Source organism: Culex pipiens, chromosome 3 (assembly GCF_016801865.2).
Source record: "Culex pipiens pallens isolate TS chromosome 3, TS_CPP_V2, whole genome shotgun sequence".
Taxonomy (NCBI): Eukaryota; Metazoa; Arthropoda; class Insecta; order Diptera; family Culicidae; genus Culex; species Culex pipiens.
Window position 1 is genome coordinate 88,946,105 of NC_068939.1, and position 21,913 is coordinate 88,968,017.

A 21,913-nucleotide genomic window follows, 5' to 3' on the forward strand; every position below is an offset into this window, starting at 1 on the left:
GAGAAGAGAGAGCTTGCAGAAAAGTACGGGAACCTCGACGGGAACGGTTTTGCTGCAACTTCAGCCTCTCTTATTACAGAAGTTCTGCCTAAGAGAAAAGTTACTTTTGTTGCAGAAAAGTACGGGAACGCTCTGTTGCCGATTCCGTGCAGAATTGCAGAATTCTGCAGTACGGTAATATACCTATCGTTTCGCTCCTGGTTTATCAAAAAAAATTTTTTTTCGCTATTTGGGTGTTTTTGAATCTGTGGGTCACCCTAGTTCCCACCCTTTTTGGAAGAACCTCGGTCCCACTGGAAATCCGCGTTATGACAGCCCGCGCCGCCACTCTGCACTGGAAAGCGGCTCTCTCTCGCTTTGACGGCGCCGCCACCGCTGCTCCGTTCTCTCTTTTATTGTTGCAAATAAAAATTTTCAGCTCTGTCGAGTCAACAAAAAGTGATAAATTTCGTGTTAAAATCGTGCGATTCAGGCCACCAAACCAGCAGCAAAATGTGGCCCCACCGTGCCGGAACCGAGTGACACCAAGGTGGTGCCCGTAGTGTGCCGTTCCGGGGGGTAAAATTGTGCCAGAAAATCGTCATCAATTCTCGGCTCGGCGGCTGACAAGCGATTTGCTTTTGCTGGTGCTGCTGCTGCCTGTGACAGTGCCGTGGAAGAAGAGAAAAAATCAAAATGGTTGTATCGAAGGATGGCAAGCGGCGACGGAAAGTTGGTTCCGCGGCGGCGGCTAGCACCAACGCGAACGCTGCCGGTTCCGGATCGTCACCGGCGGGTGTGACTGCGTCTGTTGGGGGAGCCGGAACGCGCAGTGGTGGTGGTGGTGGAGGGTCTGGTGCGGCTGCTGCAGCCACGGTGTCGCCCGCCGCCAGAGATAGTCCCGAGAGGGACCTTTCTCCGCCGGAGGTGCCCAAAAGGTAGGGAGAGGAGGAATATTAGTGGGTGGTGGAAGGGGTCGGGGGGAATTGAAGCTTCGCAGTAATTTTGCAATGTTTTTTTAGTAAATTAACCCTCTACTGCCTAATTTTTTTTTCGTTTTTTTTTATTTTTGCCGGAGGTCATTTTGAGCAACTTTTGTTCTGCGAAAAACTTTACTTCTCATGTTTTATGTTTTTCTTGTTTCATTTTTAGTATTTCAATATTAATTTATCTTGATTAGTTTATCTTTGTTTTTTGTAGTATTTGGCCTATTCTACAACCTTCTATCATTACATTTTGCCTATCTATTTTTTTCATGTTTTTACAGTCACTTTTTCAATGTTTTGTCTGTTTTTCACATGCTCTGTTCTAGAATGGCACCATTATCATTTAAATTGTAAAAAAAAACTTAGAGGCATAGGCTGGGACACTACAAAAATTACTGCATTCTTCTGTTTACTTAAAATAAAGGAAATGTTAGTAAAAACACAGCCAAAGTTGACCAAAATTACATTTTTAAAAACATTGGCCAAGTCACATAAAACAAGTAAAACTTCCAACCCCAAAATTTTCTAAAATTTTAAGAGTTCTTCTTTTCAATGCTTTTTAATGATCAAAAATCGGTTGAAAAATTGAATTTTGGCGTTTTTTTTTAAATCAAAGCCCGTCTAAAGGCAAACAGAAAATTCAATGCATAATTAATTAGTTAATTAATTATTTATTAATTTATTTATTTGTTTTTGGTTGAACTTTATAAAATTTCTTGAATTTTCCTTTTCTAAAGAATTTTCTATTCAACTATCCTTATTTTACTGAGATCCCTGGAGATGGAGCCACACGTTGCCGTCGTTTCAGGGTTATTTGCAAAGATGGTTTCCGATGTTGATTTATATCACACATTTATTTTATATTTATATAAAATGTGTTGATAGAAATCACAACTTTTATACTATGTAAAATTGTAAGATATTGATTTTTTTATTTGCATCTCAATATTCTTGTTTGTAAAATCTGGTAGGAACAGGTTTAAATCTTTTTGATACATCGTTAGCTTAGGTAGAAACTCATAAAGCAAAGCAACGCTTACGCACAACAGTAAGAGAGGGCTCTTCTAGGCATTGTGGGATTATATTAAATAATTTAATTAATCACAAAAACAGGAGCGTGATTTTTTCTTATCTTAATGTGGGTGTTAGGTTAGGATCTGGTACTTTAATAAAAAAAATTTGCAAGACACTCAGAATAGAGTTAAGTGATGCTATCAGAATCTCTGATTTCAATTTAAGTGATATACTAACCATTCGGAATTGTCAAAACATCCATAGAGTCTCGATCAATCAATAATGGAATGATATCGGACAAAATTCGTTAATCTGTTGAACTAACGGTTCTCGGATTATGGTTGTATCGACCATTGTTGCGAATCGAGGATTTACTGGAGTTTTGACGATCGAATGGAGCCTAACATTTGAAAGGGACACATTAGTTTTGTGAACAGGAGTTCATCTCTTTCACTCAAATGACAGTTTATATTAGGTATGATAGGGATACACTCTTGTTTGCAGAGCTTCTGTGCCCTAATGAAATGGAAGGCACGAAATATTCTTCTTAACGAAGAGTATTCACCTTGTAAATTATGAACTGTTCATTTATGTTTATTGGTTTTGGAAGCGGCAAGTCATGTTTAAAAACTAGGTAAAGGAATGTTTGCCTTTGTATTTAAAATTTCGGGGATTTGAGATTCAAGTTACTTTCAGACAGTTTAGTTGAGGTTGTTGATTCAAGTTAGTTAGTTTTCCTAAAATGAATAATTGGGCATAAATTATTAGTTAAATTGGTCAAAGTGTACTATTTTATTGGCAGATCTGCTTCTAATTGTAATGTACGACAAGACTACTGACGGACGTGACAAGACGGGCCCAGTAAAAAGGCCTCAAGATTTATATTCCCTAGACAAGTTAGTTTTCATCTTTTGTTTTCCAGTATTTTTTTAATTTCCTTTAAATTTGAAATACATTATAGGTTTCCTTTGTATAAATCTCCGATTAGTTACATTTTCTTATTTAATTAACTCATAATTTAATTTCTTTCGGGCCTTTTTATTTTGAATCATAATTTCAGATTTTCTTTATTCAGTGTTAAACTTAGATTAACGTAACTGCTCAAGTCATCCAAGTTCTAACAACTCACACCTACACTAATTTTCTTTCACCTTCCCCCTCCCGATCCCCTATATCTTCCGGTGGTGTTCATTTTGTATGCAATACTAGTTCGGCCACTACCCTTTTTTCCACAAGAAACCGGACTTGAACTGACTTGAGGCCGCGTCCCCCACCTTGCTCCGTAAAACGAAAACGAAAACTATCCTTATTTTACTGAGATGCATAAAAATATTTTTTTTTCTTTTTATCAAAATTTATTAAAAAACTTCATTCACAATTTTTTTCCCGATGTTTATAGCTGCATTTGATCATTGCCATTTTCGAAAAAAATACAGACATTCAAAATAAAAAAGCTCAAACTGCTTTGAGTTGTCTTTTATTGTAGCTTTGACTGACTTTATTTCACATTCTTTTTGGAATTTATTGTAGGTAATGAAGGAAATCGTACATGTGTTGCTTTAAACTTTATACATTGTATAATTATATACCATGTTTATGAATTTACAATTATTTATTTATTCGCGGTCTACTTTTCATCGTCAAAAATAGCAGTTCTGAAAGTAGAGGTGGGCAAAACCCCTTTTTTTGAGGAGCTGCTCATTTTCGCTCGCTCATAAAAATGAGCGGCTCTTTTCAACGGCTCTTTCGCTCTTTTTAAAAATTTTGAAGAAAAAGCTATTTTACAAAATAATGTGAACTTTGGGGTCTCCTACGAATGGCCGAATCTCAAAAGGCCGAATCCCGAAAGGCCGAAATTCAAAAGGCCGAATTACTCGAAAGGCAGAATTCTCATAAGGCCGAATCCCAAAAGGCCGAATGCTCGAAAGGCCGAATCTCATAAGGCAAACCGCGCCCGAAAGGGCGGAAACGCATTCCAAACTTCGTTTGTAATGCGTTTCCGCCTTTTCGGGCGCTTTTTGTTATAATTTTTTTGTAAACCATAGTTATGTAATGAAAATTGGTTTGGAAATAAAGAAGGCATAACTTTCTAGCATTGCTGCCAACTATTTTTTTTTAAATTTTCTATTTATTTGCCGCAAAAAATCAATTCAAGAGTTTTTTTTTTGAAAAGGTCCTATAAACTACTGTGCTTCATATGTTTATAGGACCTATTTAAAAAAAAACTCTAGAACTGCAATAATTTGAATTCATTTAAGTACTTGGTGGCGAATGATCAAATTTCGGTTATCGTCACCATAATTCAATAAACAACAAGATTGAAACACTTTTGAAATGCTTTAATTCATTCTACTCTACTCACTTGTATGCTTGGTAACAATATGATCGGTAAAGATAAACAGATTGTACTCATTATGTACTTATTTCGCTTAAAATTACAAAAAAAGAACAAAGTATGTTAGTTTACTGTATCTTTGAACATCATAATCAATGAAAATCGTGAAAATATGAACATCATTCTGAATTCCACAATCATTCTGCCTTTCGAGACATTCGGCCTTTTGAGATGTTTTGCCTTCTAAGCAAAAGACAAAATTCGGCCTTTTGAATTTCGGCCTTCCAAGATTCTGCCTTTTGAGGCAATCCCGAACTTTGATGTTTTTCTTATTAGACTTTTTATAAAATTATTGAAAAAAAAAACTAAAAACGTGAAGATGCGATTGAAAACCATTTGGGAGCGATCTTTAAACATTAGTTTAAAGCCAAACATAAATTCAGGGTGTTTTCTCAAAATTTATTTTAAATTTATCTATGTTTAAATTAAAATTTGGGTATACATTCTTTTTTATAAGCACTATGGACACCACTTCATGCTACGAGAACTCGCTTTGCTGCAGCCCCAGGGCTTAAGCGTTGACCGATAAGCTGTCTTCGTGAACTAGGTAGTTCTCCGATAGTGAAAATATCACAATTGCACAAGACACCGCTGCTTCTGTGACTTTTTCACTATCACAATGTGGGATTTAGGTGGGACTTTAGGATAGTACAATTGATTTGTTGCTTAGCATTAGCATTTAAAATAAATCTGTATCCTTTCCAAATCTATTTGATGATACATTTAGTTGCAATTGTTAAGTAAGAGTAATGCTGTCAATCAACTTTGATAGATGTAGAAAATTCGTTGATCTGTTGAACTAACGGTTTTCGGATTATGGTTGTATTGACCATTGTTGCGAATCGAGGAACTACGGATCTTTTGACGTAAATGATCATTTCTTTTGAAAATCGCGATTTCTATCCTATTTGTACATTAGTTCACAAATTTTTATTGTTTTTTTTATAGAAGTAGTACTGCAACAGTTAAAGGAACGTTTAGTTTTGAACATTAAGTTTAGAGGATTTTAGATTAAAGTTTAGATTTTCAATCCAAAGTAGTTAGCAAATATTATATTTGGACTTAAATGAATAATTGAATAAGTTGGACTTATGAATAACACACAACTGTGCATTTATTCTAGAGTCAGATCCATACAGCGTCAGTGTTTATTTGGTCGAAGTGTACTAATTCATTGGCAGATCTGGTTCTAGTTGTAATGTACGACAAGACTACTGACGGACGTGACAGGACGAGGGCCCAGTTTAGAGGTTTCGACATCAACGATGTGCGGCTGGATCACCCTCCCAAAAAAAAAAAAAAAAAAGTCATTGGTAGGGACACTACTGATCTTGTAAAAATTGCATTTTGATAAAATGAGCTTTAAAACGAACCCTAAACCTTATTTTGTCCTTTCCAAATATTATATGAAAACAAAGGTTTTGAAAAAACTTCATTAAATCTTATGCCCCGTGGCGTTTACGTCGTTTTGGCGGTTATGTGTTAGTAGAATCAGCTAATTGCATTGCTGGAAATAATCAAAATTGTAAAAATTACGGCCGCACGAACGATTGTTCCTCTTGTCCCATATGGTCGTCTTGCCCCACCTTCCCCTAACGATATCCTGTTAGTTTAGTTTTTTTTAGTTAGTTGGTTTTTTTTTTTGTAGAATTTTCATCTTTTAAAGTATTTACTATTCAGCTATCCTTATTTTACTGAGATACAAGAAAATGAATTTATGAATGAATATCTCCAAAACTAAGCACATCCTAAACAAAGGATTCACCAAAAGTTCAAACAATAAAATTAGTGAAATAAAATTGTGTGTGCAAAAGGATAATTTTAGTATGTATTTTTTAATGTTTGTGCAAAATTTCATTGTTATTTATCTTGAAAATTATAAACATTTCAAATAATCTTTAAAAAACTAAATATTTTTGTATTTTAAACAAAATTTTATAAAATACATCATTCATAATATTTTTTTTCCCGAAGTTATGTGCATATGCTCATTGCCATTCAGGGTTGTTACGGACGGCGCGGATCGCGCGGATGGCGCGTTTCGCGCGGATAGCGCGGATCTGGCGCGGATTTGCTGGCTAATTTTGCTTAGGCGCGGATTTCGCGCGGATGGCAATTTTGATAAATATATTAAAGAGAGATAGAATAAATTTCAAGTTATTAAGAAAATATTATCAGGAATTACGATAATTTGTAAGAATTACATATTTTTATTAATTGAATTTTCTTCAGAAAATGTTTGTTTGTATTTTCTTAGTACGAACCGTCGAAAAATGAAGATGAAGATTATGTAGAAATTATTTTTTATATGTTTCTTGTCATTTCTTAACATCTCCGGCACTGAATATTTAATTTCTTTTGAGTTTTGAGTAATGATTTTTAACCTTATTTATTTTTAATTGTATACTGGATTTAGTAAATTTTTAATGTTGTAAATCAAATATTACAAACTTTTCCCGAAGATATAGACATTGGAATGTGTAACAAAAACGATTATTGGTGCTTGTTCTGGTGGGCGCCAAATACACGCAGAAAAATATAGCATATTTGAATCAACAAAACATTTTGTTGATTTGAAAATCAAGATTTTTGTTGAATCAACGCTAAACGTCAAAGCAACTTTTTCAAAACAACAAAAGATTTTTGTGGAATTGAGCAAATCAAGGTTTGTTTCAACGAAAACTCTGCGTTGATTATATTCAACAATTTTTTTATTGAAACAAACCTCGTACAGGCTGATTCTACAAAACATTTTTCTGCGTGTATGAGCTTGATTGGACGTAAGAGAAGCTGGCATCAACTTTCGAATTTTAGATGGAATTTAATCGGTAGAAATATTTTTTTTTCTAAATTTAAACATTCTTGGCGAAAATAAAATGATCAAAACATTTCAAAATCAAAGCTTCAGAAATTCAAAAATTCGAAACTTTTTTTTATTTTAATAGTTTTTTAACAAAAAATATCAAAATACACAATAATTTTTTTTCGAAATTTCTAAAATTGTAATTTAAAAAATCTGAAATTTCTAAATTAAAAATTTAAGAAATCTAAAATTCCAAATAACAAAAAACTTTGGGTAATAAAAAATTTAAGGATTGAATAAAAACAAAATTTAAAAAGTAAAAATTGGAAAACTAAAAAATATCAAATTCAAAACAATATAGAAATATATCTCAAATCTCAAACAATTTTAGTATTCTAAAATTCTTAAATTCTTAAATTCTTAAATTTTTAAATTCTTAAATTCTTAAATTCTTAAATTCTTAAATTCTTAAATTCTTAAATTCTTAAATTCTTAAATTCTTAAATTCTTAAATTTTTAAATTCTTAAATTCTTAAATTCTTAAATTCTTAAATTCTTAAATTCTTAAATTCTTAAATTCTTAAATTCTTAAATTTTTAAATTCTTAAATTCTTAAATTCTTAAATTCTTAAATTCTTAAATTCTTAAATTCTTAAATTCTTAAATTCTTAAATTCTTAAATTCTTAAATTCTTAAATTCTTAAATTCTTAAATTCTTAAATTCTTAAATTCTTAAATTCTTAAATTCTTAAATTCTTAAATTCTTAAATTCTTAAATTCTTAAATTCTTAAATTCTTAAATTCTTAAATTCTTAAATTCTTAAATTCTTAAATTCTTAAATTCTTAAATTCTTAAATTCTTAAATTCTTAAATTCTTAAATTCTTAAATTCTTAAATTCTTAAATTCTTAAATTCTTAAATTCTTAAATTCTTAAATTCTTAAATTCTTAAATTCTTAAATTCTTAAATTCTTAAATTCTTAAATTCTTAAATTCTTAAATTCTTAAATTCTTAAATTCTTAAATTCTTAAATTCTTAAATTCTTAAATTCTTAAATTCTTAAATTCTTAAATTCTTAAATTCTTAAATTCTTAAATTCTTAAATTCTTAAATTCTTAAATTCTTAAATTCTTAAATTCTTAAATTCTTAAATTCTTAAATTCTTAAATTCTTAAATTCTTAAATTCTTAAATTCTTAAATTCTTAAATTCTTAAATTCTTAAATTCTTAAATTCTTAAATTCTTAAATTCTTAAATTCTTAAATTCTTAAATTCTTAAATTCTTAAATTCTTAAATTCTTAAATTCTTAAATTCTTAAATTCTTAAATTCTTAAATTCTTAAATTCTTAAATTCTTAAATTCTTAAATTCTTAAATTCTTAAATTCTTAGATTCTTAGATTCTTAAATTCTTAAATTCTTAAATTCTTAAATTCTTAAATTCTTAAATTCTTCAATTCTTAAGAATCTTTTTTTTCATGACCCTTTCCTTGACCGTCTCTTGAGGTATTTTTTTAAAACGGGTTTATTGCTTTCATTCCTTTAAGCATAAAACGAGTTTTTTTTAATCAAATACTTTCTGATTTAATTTTTCTTAATTTATTAATAAAATTTCTTAAATGTTGGTCGCGATATTTTTATATGGCGCGGATTTCGCGCGGTTTCGGGTTTTAGGTCGGCGCGGATTTGGCGCGGATTTTTTTTCGACTCTCCCGTAACAACCCTGCATTTTCAAAAAAAAATAAAAAAAATACAGACATTCAAAATAAAATAGCTCAAAATGCTTTAAGTTTTTTTTTTTATTGGAGCTTTGCCTAACTTTATTTCACATTATTTTTGGAAGTAGGTAAAAAAGGCAATTGTTCATGTGTTGCTTAAAATTTTATAAATTGTATTAAATTATATACCATGTTTATTAATTTACAATTATTCATTCATGTGCATTTCTAGAATAATTCAATAATTATTACTGTAATGCACAAAATTTTCAAAACATTGTTCTGAATTTGCCATGCATTTTTTACTACTACTTTTAAAATGCCAGTTTAAATCTTGTGGTGTGATATAATTAAAAATCAGTTGAGGAACACTTAAAGCAATTGAGCAATTATTTCGAATTTCGTGGTAGATATTTTTGCAATTCCGTTGTGAAATTAGTTTTTTCGTCATTCTCGCTCGAATGACAAAACAGTCTACTTTCCATCGTTAAAAATAACAGTGCTGAAAGTAGAGGTGGGCAAAACCGCTTTTTAAGGAGCCGCTCATTTTCACTCGCTCATTAAAGTGATCGGCTCTTTTGAACGGCTACACTCAAACCCCGATGGTTTGACACCATTTGTTGTCAAACGATCGGGGTCACTTTTTAGTTTGACACCCCTTTTACAAGGAGTTCACACACACTACCAAATGTTTGTTTTGATAGTGTGCGTGAGCGCCGTGTAAAAAGTGACAGTTCGTCACTTTTTAGATTAACTTTGACCAACCAACGGGGTACAAACCAAAAAAGTGTCAAACGAAAAAGTGACCAACCACCGGGGGTTGAGTGTATTTCGCTTTTTTTATGAAATGGCTTTTTTTTATGTGAATTTTTGATTTTTTTTTAATAGACTTTTATAAATTATAAAACTAAAAACGAGAAGATGCGATTGAAAACCATTTGGGAGCGTTCTTTTATTACGTAACGCAAAATTTTGGATTTTGGAAAAGAAAATAATTGATGCACGCAGAAAAATAAGACATATTGAATCAACAAAAACTGTGATATTAGTTTAAAGTCAACGTAGATCCAGGGTTTTTTCTCAAAATTTATTTTCCTAAAAGAGCACCCAGCTAGCATAATCTAAACATAGATATATGTAACCCTCCCTGCAAAGGCCTATGAATAATCAATTATTGATCTCAGTTGAAAGGTTCTAAAAATCTCTGCATTGCAAATGTAGCATCCTGGAGCCGAACTGTTAAATTCTAAAGAAGCTATTACACTATAGCAAACAAACAAACTCGCACTTTTTCTCGTTTGACAGTTTGCCACGCGCCCCTTTCAAATATTGCTCCAAATGTGTAGAAGTATAACGATGAAACTAACAGACTTGGTGTTTTTTATGTTTTTGCCTTCCTCACCTTACTGAGGAAAGGCTATAAAATCACTCGAAAAATGAACTTCTCAATACAAGCTCCTAAACCCATCTTGTTTGGATGTAGATGTGTACATCGAAATATTCTCACTATATTATCTCACCACTGGCTGAACCGATTTGGACATTTTTGGTCTCATTCGATTCGTCTTGGGGTCCTATAACTTCCTATTGAAAATTATTAGTTTTGTAAAGTACTTCAAAAGTTATGCTAAAAAACATTATTTAAAAAAGTCCGGAAGATTGTCATGTTATACATTATTAGAACGGTATTTGAAAGACCTTTCCAACGAGCCCAAAACATCGAAGATCCCCCTCGTTGGTTAGGTAATCAAAAGATATTTCCAACGAGTCCAAAACTTTCTGATAACCCTATCAAGAGTTATGGGCACTTAAGTGTTTTTTATGCACTTTTTGGAGGCCGGATATCAGATATGTTCATAATAAAGATTGGCGGATCCATCAAGCGGCTTGATAACCCTATCAAAAGTATATTTATGTGAGGAAGGCATCAATCACCTTAAAGCGGTGTATGCACTTCGGAAGGAATCGGTCAAGAAAAATTTCAAATGCGCAGCAGCGGCAGCGAAAGCAAGCCAGAGAGGGTGAAGAAAAGCGCCAAGAAAACGCTCCCTCTCCTTTGTTCTGCTGTTCGTAAAGCTGTTTCTTGACCCCTTTCCTTCCGATCTCCATACTAGCCTTAAGGTGGATAAAGGAAGGTTTTTTTACGAGTCTTGACTCGTCGGTGTTAGGGAATCGGTAATTTGCTTGCAAATTCTCTGCATTTTTAAAACATTTTTTAAAATTGAACCCTAAAGTAAAACTATTTTGCCAATGTGGAAATTCTAAAAGAAAATAGCTGAAAAAATCAAATTGAATGGTACAGAAATCGTGCTACTCCGATTTGTCTGAAGGAAGATATAATCTATTGAAATCTCACATGTCATTCCGGGACCTGCGGCTTAGTTTTTTTTCCGGAATGGTCCGTCAGTACCTTCGAGTAAGACGTTATTCAACGTCAAAATGATAAAGTTCGACCTTCGGACGTCTAGATCCGAATAGGAAGCTTGTAATAGAGACCGAAAGAAGCAAAAGGTCAAATTTGAATTATTCTAATGTCCCTAACTATTCGCATACGTGAGCAGATTTTTTAAATGTTCATAATACATCAAGAAATTTCTTTTACAAAACCAAACTCCTCTCTCTATCCATTCTCAGACCAAAAGTGCAAGCACAGCGCAAGTTCGCCCAGGGCCAGGGAGCCGCCTCCACATCGGCCTATCTGAACTTTGCCGCCAATCCATCAAACTCATCAAAGGATGCACAAAACCGATCGGCCGACGCCGGCCACGTTCCGGAGCTGCTGCCCAACATGCGCCCAAACACCGAGGATTTCCTCACGTTTCTGTGCTTTCGCGGCACGAACGTGCTTCCGCCCAGTTTGGACTTTTTCAACACGGCCAGCCAACAGCAATCGGCGTCCGGATCCACGGCCAAGCCGGTCCCGTCGACATCTGCCACGGGGCCGTCTTCAACGACGGTACCACAACAAGCTGGTACATCTGCTAAAAAGGCACCTGAGGTTTCTCCGCCTGAAACGGCTAAAAAGGAGGAAAATGGCTCAGCGGACAAGAAAGTGGAACAACCGGAGAAGCCAGCATTTATGCCGTTTGCCGTGCGGAAGCGTGCCGAGCAACATCCGGAAAATCGGCGGGTGCAAACGGTGCAAGCTCTGCGGAAGAAGTACCACGAACAGCGAATGGCCAAGTTACGTGTAACGGCGTACAATAAACAGACGCGAGGTGGGAATGTCAAGGACAAGGCTGAGGATGACGAGGCAGACGTGGAAGATCCTCAAGAGGTTGAAAGTACTAGGAAAGATTCGGCGAAGAAAGAGAAGGTAACACCGGCGAAGAAGAAGGTGGTGGCGACTAAAAAGAATGCCAAGAAGACTGCAAAAGGCGCTAAGAATGAAAACGTACAGGATTTGATTGATATTAAGGTAGTTTTGAACAAGGATGATGTTGAAATGAAGAACGTATCAAATGAAACTAAAAAGGAGCAGAAAAAAGAAGTTGCAGCTCCAAAAACTCCAGCCAAGGGAGCTAAAAGGAAATCGTTGAACACGGAAGACAACGAAAAACGTACTACGAGACTGTCGGCACTACGGAGTCCGCAACCGAACACTTCAACGGTGGATGTGGAAACGCCAAAGTCGAAAGAAGAAGTCGCCGAGGCTCCCGCTGTACTGGACTTCTCCTCCGATGACGACGAGCCACTTCTCAAGAGGGCGGCAGCCAAAAAGAAGGCCACGGCGCGCAAAGCAACCGCTAAAAAGGGTCGCAAATCGGAACCGATTCCGGAAAAAGCACCCGAAGAACTTCCGGAGAAGAAAGCGCGTCGTTCGGAATCGGTCAGCCGGAAGTCCGACGTCAGTTCGAAAAAGTCCGACACGCCAATCGTCAAAAGCACACCACCAACGCGAAAACCTCCCCGGGGGAAGAAAAAGAAAGAAGAGGACTCACCTCCGGCACCGGAAGAAGCTACGCCCAAGGCTCCCACACCACCCGTCGTTGTCGAAGAGCCGGCTGAGGAGGTCGTCAAGTCGCCGCCCAAAACTACTCCGAAGAAGGGTGGTGGTGCTGCTGCGAGGAAGAAAAAGGTTGAACCGACGACCTCTCCGGTGGCGGCACCCGAAGTTGAGGAGAAAAAGGTGAAGAAAACTCCGGAACCACCACCGGAGGTGAGTGCTCGACCCAGCCGAAAAACAAAAGAGGCAGCTACGCTTTACATGGAGTTGATTGGGCGTAAGTTTAATCACGACGATAAATCCGACGATGACGCATCATCGCTGGATAGCTTGGAGTTGCCAAACGTGCGCAGGTTGGAGCAGATGGAGAATGAGCTCAAAGCGAACGCTGGAAAGAAGGATGAAAAAGGCTCCGCAAGGAAAGGTCGCCAAAAGAAGGACCCGCTAGAGGTTGTGGACAATAGTAAGCCCGTGGAAGCACAAGAATCTAAACCCGTTGAGAAGAGTTTCAGTGATTCCGATGAGGAACCGTTGGCTTCCAAGTTTCAACGAAAGAAGCAACAAATTCGACAAAAGCTGAAAGGAAAAGCGAAAAAAGCTTCGCCGGCGAAGAAAACGCCAACGAAATCGAGTCCAGTAAAGGAAGCTGAACGTGAGGTTGAGCCAAAATCAGAGGAGAAACCTTCGGAAGTTGTAGCCAATAGCGCCGAACCGCCCGTGGAACGATTACCGTCCCCTGCCCCGAAACCTGTAACACCAGCCAAATCTCCTCCGAAGTTACAGGCCACGCCTCCGCCGAAAACGTCCAGTCCCAAGGTTTCAACGCCACACACGCAAGCAGTGGTTCCACCTCCGTTGATCAGTCCGGACGTGATCCGATCTCCCGCAACCGATGACCTTATCACCAAATCACACGATAACACATTCCAGTCCACGACGGTAGAGCCGAGTCCCGTTAAGCAGCCAACGTCCCAAGCGCAGCCATTTATTCGTACGGTCAAGCAAGTTCCCGCTGCGGAAACTCCGGAAAAGCCAGCGGTCCCAGCCGTACCGGAAATACCCTTCAATCGCAATGTGAAGAACGACTTCAACCTGGACGAGTCGGACTTTCTCAAAGGGTTCGATCAAACATCTCCGACCTCGCCAGTTGCTCCCAAGTCGAACTCGCTGCTTGGTAACCTTCTGCCCAGCAAGGAAGAATCCGAGAAAATCTTTGGAATTGCCAGCGTCAGTCTGGCGCAAAGTTCCGGTCCGTTGGACACCAAGTGCACCTTAGGCAAGTGTGGCTCCGTTCACAAGCCTCCGCTGGGACCACCCGTGCTGACGGAATCCCTGCTCGGCGGCCACCTATCGCCACGCGATCGGCGGAAAACCAAGGTCAACATGACCCACGAACAGATCCAAAAGTGGATCGATGAAACTTCGTGGTCGCCGGTTCCCGACGATCTGGACGCGGATTTGAAAATTCTGGAAACGCCCAAAACTCCAACTCCAACGCCGACATCTAGCGCATGGGAGAAATTGGTGGGAGAAAGTAAGTCGGAACCGGTCGCGGAAGCGCCCTCCCCGACGATACAACCCAAAAAAGAGGAAACAAAACCCCCAACGCCACAACCCAGCGGCTCTGGTTCGCGAGGACCAACGCTCAAGGCCAAACCCGTCGCGGTAAAGCCGGAAAAGGAAGCCCCTAAAGAACCGGTCGCGACACCGGAACCGCCAAAGACACCGGTCGCCGAGAAAAAGACGCCCGTGGACGAGATCAAAGAGGAAGAAAAGGTCAAAACGTCCCCGAAGCTCCGCACACCTTCACCGCTGAAGAAGGAAACCAAGAAGCAGGAACCGGCGGCTGCGAATGCTACGACGACGCCCGCCGCAACCACCACAGCGGCAGCAGGCACAAGCTCGACGCAAGCCGATCGCAAGCCAATCTACAAACAGGGCAGAACGCCAGTTTACAAGCAAGAGGCCTTAAAACCGACGCAGAAATCAGCCGCTGGAACGGGAACCAAGTTTGGTGCATTCTCCGCGGACAACGAACCGAGCGTGTACTCGTTCGACAATGAGGACAGCTTCGTGCCGATGGCTACGCCGTTTCGGCGACACAGCCGACGCGAGAGTTGCAACTCTTCGGCGCGGGATGAGGCACAGACGTCGGAAGTGCCTACCGGGGGGAAGGGCAAGGGTGACGAGGAAAAGGCCGGTTCGAGCAGCACGTTCCAGAAGCCAACGAGCTTAAGCACTCCGACAAAGGGTGGGGTTCAACCGGCGGTTAGCTTGACGTTGAGTCCGGACGAGGGCGCCAAGACGGCGGCGATTACGGTTCCTTTGGACGAGGAGTCGCGGAAGGTGGAGGAAAAAGAAGAGAAGAAAGAGGGTGAGGGTGATTCGGACGAGGAAGGTCACACGTTTTACATTCCGTTGCAGGGTCCGAATGCGGCAAGTTCGAGTGGCAAATCGGACCAGCTCATTCAGGGGGTGGCCGTCAAGTTGGGCACGGAGGGACCGGAAGGACCCAATCAGCGCGTAATAATGCACGCCAAGCTGGTGACGAAAGCACAAATGGGATCGAATACGACGCCGATTCCGGAATCGATGAACGTACAAGAGCTGGTGAAGAGTCTGATGGCGGCAGGTCCAAGCATGAGCAAGGACGGCATTTCCAAAATGGTCCCTGTGGGAACGGTGCAGCCACGGTTCAAGTCGAGCGAAACGAAGGAGAAATCTCCTGCGCCGCCACCAACGCCTGCCCCGGAGGATGCACGAGGAGGTCTGTCGCGAATCAACTCCAACTCTTCGCTGAACTCTTCCCAGCGGTCCAAGCCGAACAAGGCCAAAGCCAAGCTGGACACGGCAGTGCAGCCGGACAACAATACGGCCTTCCCTCGGCGGGACGATCCGGCACAGATGGTTGAGGCACCGGTATTCAAACCAAACGACAAGGAGTTCAGCGACCCCATCGAGTACATCGAGCGAATTGCTCCGGTGGCGGCACGATTTGGCATCTGTCGGATTATTCCGCCGGCCAGTTTCAAGCCGGAATGTCGGATAACGGACGATATGCGCTTCATGGCGTACAACCAGTACGTGCACAAAATGCTTCACCGGTGGGGACCGAGTGCCAAAGAGTACGCCGCCATCAAGAAGTATCTGGCGACGCAGAGCATCAATCTGCAAAGTCCACCGTTGATCGGCGGCATGGAGGTAGATCTTCCTCGGCTTTATCACACCGTACAGGAGCTTGGAGGGTTGAAGGAGGTCATCGAGAAGAAAAAGTGGGCCCGCGTTTCCGAAGATATGTGCTTCCCGAAGTCGGCCCACGATCGCGTCTCCAAGCTGGACGACATCTACTGTAAATATCTGCTTCCGTACGATACGCTCTCGCCGGCCGAACGGCAAAAACTGTTTGACGAGGTGGAAGCAGACTGGGCCAAGCGGGAGGCGAAGGCACGCCGGAACGCGGACAAGTGTGTCAGCTCGGAGACTCGCAACAGCGAAGATTCCGACGAGGATGAAGAGGATTCCAACGAGGACGAAGAGGACGACGAGTTCTCGATGGAGTGCATCATGAAGGGACGCACCATGCCGTTGAATCAATTCTTCCGGATAGCGCGCAACACGATGGCCCTGTGGTTCAAGAATTCCGAACCAACCGTGGCGGAAATCGAAAGCGAATACTGGCGCCACGTGGCCGTTCGCGATAGCCACGTGTGTGTCCACTCTGGCTCGATCGATTCTAGCGCGTACGGGTTCGGATTTCCCGCGCCCAAAGTAAAAGGTTCCTCCTGCGCCAAACATCCGTGGAACCTGAAAGTCCTCACCAACAATAGCAGCTCGATTCTTCGCTCGCTCGGTCCGGTCATGGGCATCACCATTCCAACACTCCACGTGGGAATGCTGTTCAGCGCTTGCTGCTGGTATCGCGACCCGCACGGTCTCCCCTGGATCGAGTACCTCCACACGGGAGCCAACAAAATCTGGTACGGCGTTCCGGACGACCAAAACTCCAACTTCCGCTCGGCCTTAACGTCGCTCGTGCCGACCCATTGCCAAAACAAAACCATCTGGCTGCCCTGCGACACGGCAATGGTTCCGCCGCACATGCTGACCGACCGGAACGTGTCGCTGTGCCGAACCGAGCAACAGCCCGGCCAGTTTGTGGTCGTGTTCCCGCGCGCCTACACGTCCAGCCTGTGCACCGGGTACGCCGTCTCCGAGAGCGTCTACTTTGCGTCCAGCTCGTGGCTTGGGACGGCCAAGGAGGACTTTAGGGTGAGTCGGTTTGGTGTTGTCTGTCTCCTTCAGCGAAGTGACTTATTTCCTTCCATCCTTCCTCGCAGGACATTCGCGAAAGCTGTGAGCCTACCATGTTCTCCGTCGAGCAGCTCGTGTTTGCCATCGCGAACGATCAGCGCAGCAACCACGACACGCTCGTGCAGGTGCTGCCGATGATCAGCGACATCTACGACAAGGAAAAGGAGCAGCGAGAAGTTATCAAGGTGAGTTGAAGCTTTTTTAAGTTTCCCCGCTCGAGTTGTAATTCTGGCTCCTTTCACACAGAACCACGGCGTCAACAAGTCCGAGAAGATCGAATCGAAGAAGAAGACCGCCTCGCTGGAGGAGTTCGAGTGTGACATTTGCCGCGCGAACCTGTATCTGTCGCTCGTACGCGTCAAGATCACCGGCGACGACGACGAAACGCTGGACGAGGACGAGCGGATCTACTGTCTGAAGCATGCGATCAAGTTCCTGTCGGACAGCCGGCTGCCGGCCAAGTTTTGCAAGCTCGCCTGCACGTACTCGCTGGACGATATCGAGGAGCTGCTGCGCAAGCTGCAGGACCGGATAGCCAACAAGAAGACGACCAAGGGGGCGGCCGGCGGCGGTGGCGGAAGCAGTGCCGGGGGTGGTGGCGGCGGACGCGGTAAGTCTTCGCTACATCTGGCCTCCACGTCGTCGCAGTCTTCTTCGTCATATCAAGCGCCTAGTCACAGTAAGTACGCCGGAATGGCGACGATGCTGAAATAAGTGTGTGTGTTTTGCTAGAGGACGACCCCTCCCCCAAAACAACAACACACACCCCAACCGTGTGTGTGCGTGTGTGATATTCTTTGTGCGTGTGTATTTCTCTATCGAGATATGTTCTAGATATGTTTTCTTTACACATCACTGACCGACGGACCAGTGATGACGATAGGTTTGATATCGTGCCGTGTGCAGTTTAAGTTAAGAGTGTAGTATTGTGGTACACGTGTGCAAAAGGTCCTCGAAGCAACACGGTGACTTCTTGGGCGAATCTTGTATAGAAATTAATTGTAGATATGCAAAAAGAGTAAACATTTATCCACAAGCGAACTACGAGCGAGTGTAATTGGTTTCCCCTTTTTACTGAGACTCCTCTTGGTAGACACTAAAACGCACGGTATTGAACGTTACACGCAAGACGAAACGATAGAAAAGGACGCTGAAGACGTCGCTTTTCAAGAACGTGAGGTGAAAGCCTCGTGTAATGTTGAGCTCCCTTGTATAGAATGATGTGTCTGTGGTATTTAGATAACGAGGGAGAAACGCCCACACCTAGTGATACCATACGATTCCGCTGCATTGTACAAGAGTTGTGTGTGTTGCTGTAACTATCCAGTATTAATGCTAAGATCACATACACAAAAACAAATAGTAACCTATATTGTATAGAGCTAAATGGCAGATCGATGTATGTGTGGTGATTTGAGTGGGCTAAAACCAATGGAATCAGGTAGTCAAACTACCCATCCACAGAGCGAAATGTTAAGCCCAGAACTCAGCTTGTGAAAGTCACATTGTTCGATCTCTCAGCACGCAGTCTCAATCCTTGAATTGATTACTCCATCAAAATGGCGCTTCTTATTTTACAGAACGTTAAATCGCTAATCACTTATTTTACTAACACATTACAATGGTATACAACAGAGTTTGTAACATTTTCATGAGTGATACATGTGTAAATAGGTGTGTTATTTAACATTTTAAACATTAAGTTTTGCAATACATAGAGTGCAATCGGCGGCATATAAAAGTGAACAATCCTCCAACGCAGCACACACTCAACCCCCCTTCCTCCTGTTGTATGCTTCCGATAAAAAAAACAAAAACACACACACAAACTAGTAAGTCACTTATGTTTCCCCAAATGTCTCGTCCGTAAAAATCTACACAACAAAAAATGTTAACGCTTAAAAAACCCACAAACGGAAGCGGTCACAATTTTGAAAACGCATTTATTCTCCTTTTTCGTTTGCACGTAATATTTATGCAAACCCCCCAACACTAGCAATTAAGCGAATGGAGAACAATATTTGAAACAAACAAAAAAAAAACACACACACACTAACTATACTATTATAAATGAATATATCAAACGTATCGGGACGAAAGAGAGAGAGAAACGGAAATAATAAGGAGTCACTTCTCGCAGATTATATATTGAGATGGTAATAATATATCGACAGATTTAAAATATTGTGAACGGAGAATAAGCGAACGTTTCTAATAGAAGAAATTGATGAATAAACTTTAAGGTAACTATTGTAGAACAATACCAAAAAAAAAGAGAAGTGTGTTACATTTATGCCGAAAAATGCCCTGGGAGATGTATTTTACACGTTTTGAGCGTAAAGCTTAACTGTTATCTTATAAAATAAGCAAGTTTAAGTGACTGAAGCATCCGCTGCAAGAGATTTACCAACGTTCGAAAAGTATTCAGAATTGTGGGAAACCTGTTGGAGGTTCAAGATAACGTCGCAGCGTTGGCCGTAGATAACCTGCACGTGCTGGCCTTCTCGGGAGCTGCACAAGCTGAACGTGAACGGGGGGCTGCCCTCCAGGAAGTTCGGTGGACCGGTAATGAAAAGCGAGAGAGTACACGGCGGTGGACCCCATCGCCAACACCTCATTCAAGTACCACATCTACTACATTGGCGGCGAAAAGGCGATGTACGGAGTCGGTTTCGTAGTGATTGGAGAAGAACCGAGTAATCAAGTGGAAGGTGGTGAATGACCGGATCTGCGTGTTGAGAATAAAGGGCAAATTCTTCAACTACAGCCTGATCAACATCTACGCAACGACGAACGACAAGCCCGATGACGAAAAAGACGCTTTATACGAGCGTCTCGATAAGACCTATGGAGAGTGCCCAAGACACGACGTGAAAATAGTCATCTGAAAGGAGAGCCTTCATCCTCGCACGAATGATAACGGCCTACGTTTGGTCAATTTGGTCTGTCTTTGCTCGGAAGAAGAAATGACACCCTCGCAAGAGGCAGTAAGTACTATTAATAATTTAAGTATGTCTCCAAAAATTTCTTCAACGGAACAACAGAATGCGAATGAAATTCTAATTTATTGTCAGAATTTCAATCGCATGAAAAGCCCAGGCAAAATGAAGGAAATTTCTTTAAACATTCTCTCACATTCTTTCGACATTATTCTTGGAACTGAAACTAACTGGGACGAAAGCGTCCACCCTGAAGAAATTTTTGGAAACAATTATTTTGTATTCCTAGGCAATAGAAATTTAAATCTCAGTCAGAAAAAGTCAGGAGGCGGCGTCCTCTTAGCCATAAATGCCAGACTTAATCTAAAAGAAATTGTAACTGAAAAACATTTTCAATTTGAACAAGTCTGGGCCAAAGCCACTATTGCAGGCCAAGTACACATTTTTGCATCAGTATACTTTCCGCCGGACCATGCAAATAAACAGTCGTATGAACTATTCTTTAAAACAGTAGAAATCATAACATCAAAAATGGAACCGGAAGTAAAACTTCACATTTATGGCGACTTTAATCAAAGCAAAGTCGAATTTATATCTGACCAAGAAAATGAAGCAATTCTTCTCCCAGTCATTGGGGAAAATGAAACTTTGCATTTTCTCTTTGACAATATTGCAAATTATGGACTTTTCCAAATCAATCATGTAAAAAACCAAAGAAATTCATTTTTAGACCTTTTATTCACTAACTGTATTGAAGACTTTCATGTACAAGAATCTGTAACCCCCCTTTGGAAGAATGAAGTCTTCCATACAGCAATTGAATATTCTATTTATGTCCATAAAAACACTTTGCCCATTTACTGAGAATATGAAGAAGTCCTGGAATACAATAAAACAAACTTTGTAGAAGCCAAACGTAAACTACTTGCAATTGACTGGCAAAATTTATTTAATAATGAAGGAAATGTCGACGAATTAGTACACTGAGCAAAACTTACACAGCTCAACGAAGTGTTCTACACATGTGTCGTTCACACATGAACATCCCCAGCCTGCAGTTTTGACGCACCCTGTGCGGTTTGACGAGTTTGACGTACACACTACACACTAACACACTCACACACGCATGCATACAGAATAAAAGTTGAGTTGAGTTTCACACGTTGAATCGAGAGGTCGTGTTTTGCACCTATCCGAAACGTCCGGTCGCCGCGAGAAAAGTACAGTCCACTCTACGAAGGCCAACATGGTCCTTACGGAACCGGATCGCGAGACCCAGTGAATCTCGACGGAAGCTCTTTCCCTCCTCGGAAAGGGAAAGAGTTTACGAGCATTCGATCGCTGCTGTCGGTCGGTTGTAGTGACGCGCTTTCGGGTAAAAGCGGTTGCTGCGAAAGAATCGAGCATTTGTGGCCGTGTCCGCAAATGTGACGCCGTGTCGTCGCGGAACAAGTGAACGAGCATCATATTGGAGACTCCAGTTGGTGTAGGTGCCCTTACCTCGAAAAGGAAAACTGAAGTGTGTTGGGATCAAGCAAGCTGTGGAGTTAGAGAACCTAATCGTAGTTAACCTATTTGTTAAAGCTGTTTAAATAAATCATTCTTCTAACTACCTTCAACCTGAACAGTCGCCTGTTTCCACAACTCTAACAGGTTATGGGCCTGCACCTGTAACCAGGCGACGAAACAAACATCAAGAAGTTTTTTCACGAAGAAAATTTTCAAGACCCCACTGAAGATGGACCGGATTGGAGTGGTGAAGCTAAACGGAACCAACTACTGCAGCTGGAAGCGGAAGGTGGAGTTCCTGCTCATCCGGGAC

General features: G+C 40.6%; 2 protein-coding genes across 2 annotated transcripts in view; both read left to right on the forward strand.

Annotated features, from left to right (window-relative positions):
- LOC120431867 (coatomer subunit epsilon-like) overlaps positions 1-21,913 on the forward strand; it is a 379,780-nt gene that overhangs the window by 315,875 nt on the left and 41,992 nt on the right. The window lies entirely within an intron of this gene.
- Positions 380-18,893, forward strand: LOC120430335 (protein Jumonji). The gene is made up of 4 exons (XM_039595436.2): positions 380-917; positions 11,530-17,110; positions 17,179-17,337; positions 17,399-18,893. The coding sequence occupies exons 1-4, from the start codon at positions 676-678 to the stop codon at positions 17,864-17,866; spliced, it is 6,450 nt and encodes a 2,149-aa protein (XP_039451370.1). The 5' UTR covers positions 380-675; the 3' UTR covers positions 17,867-18,893.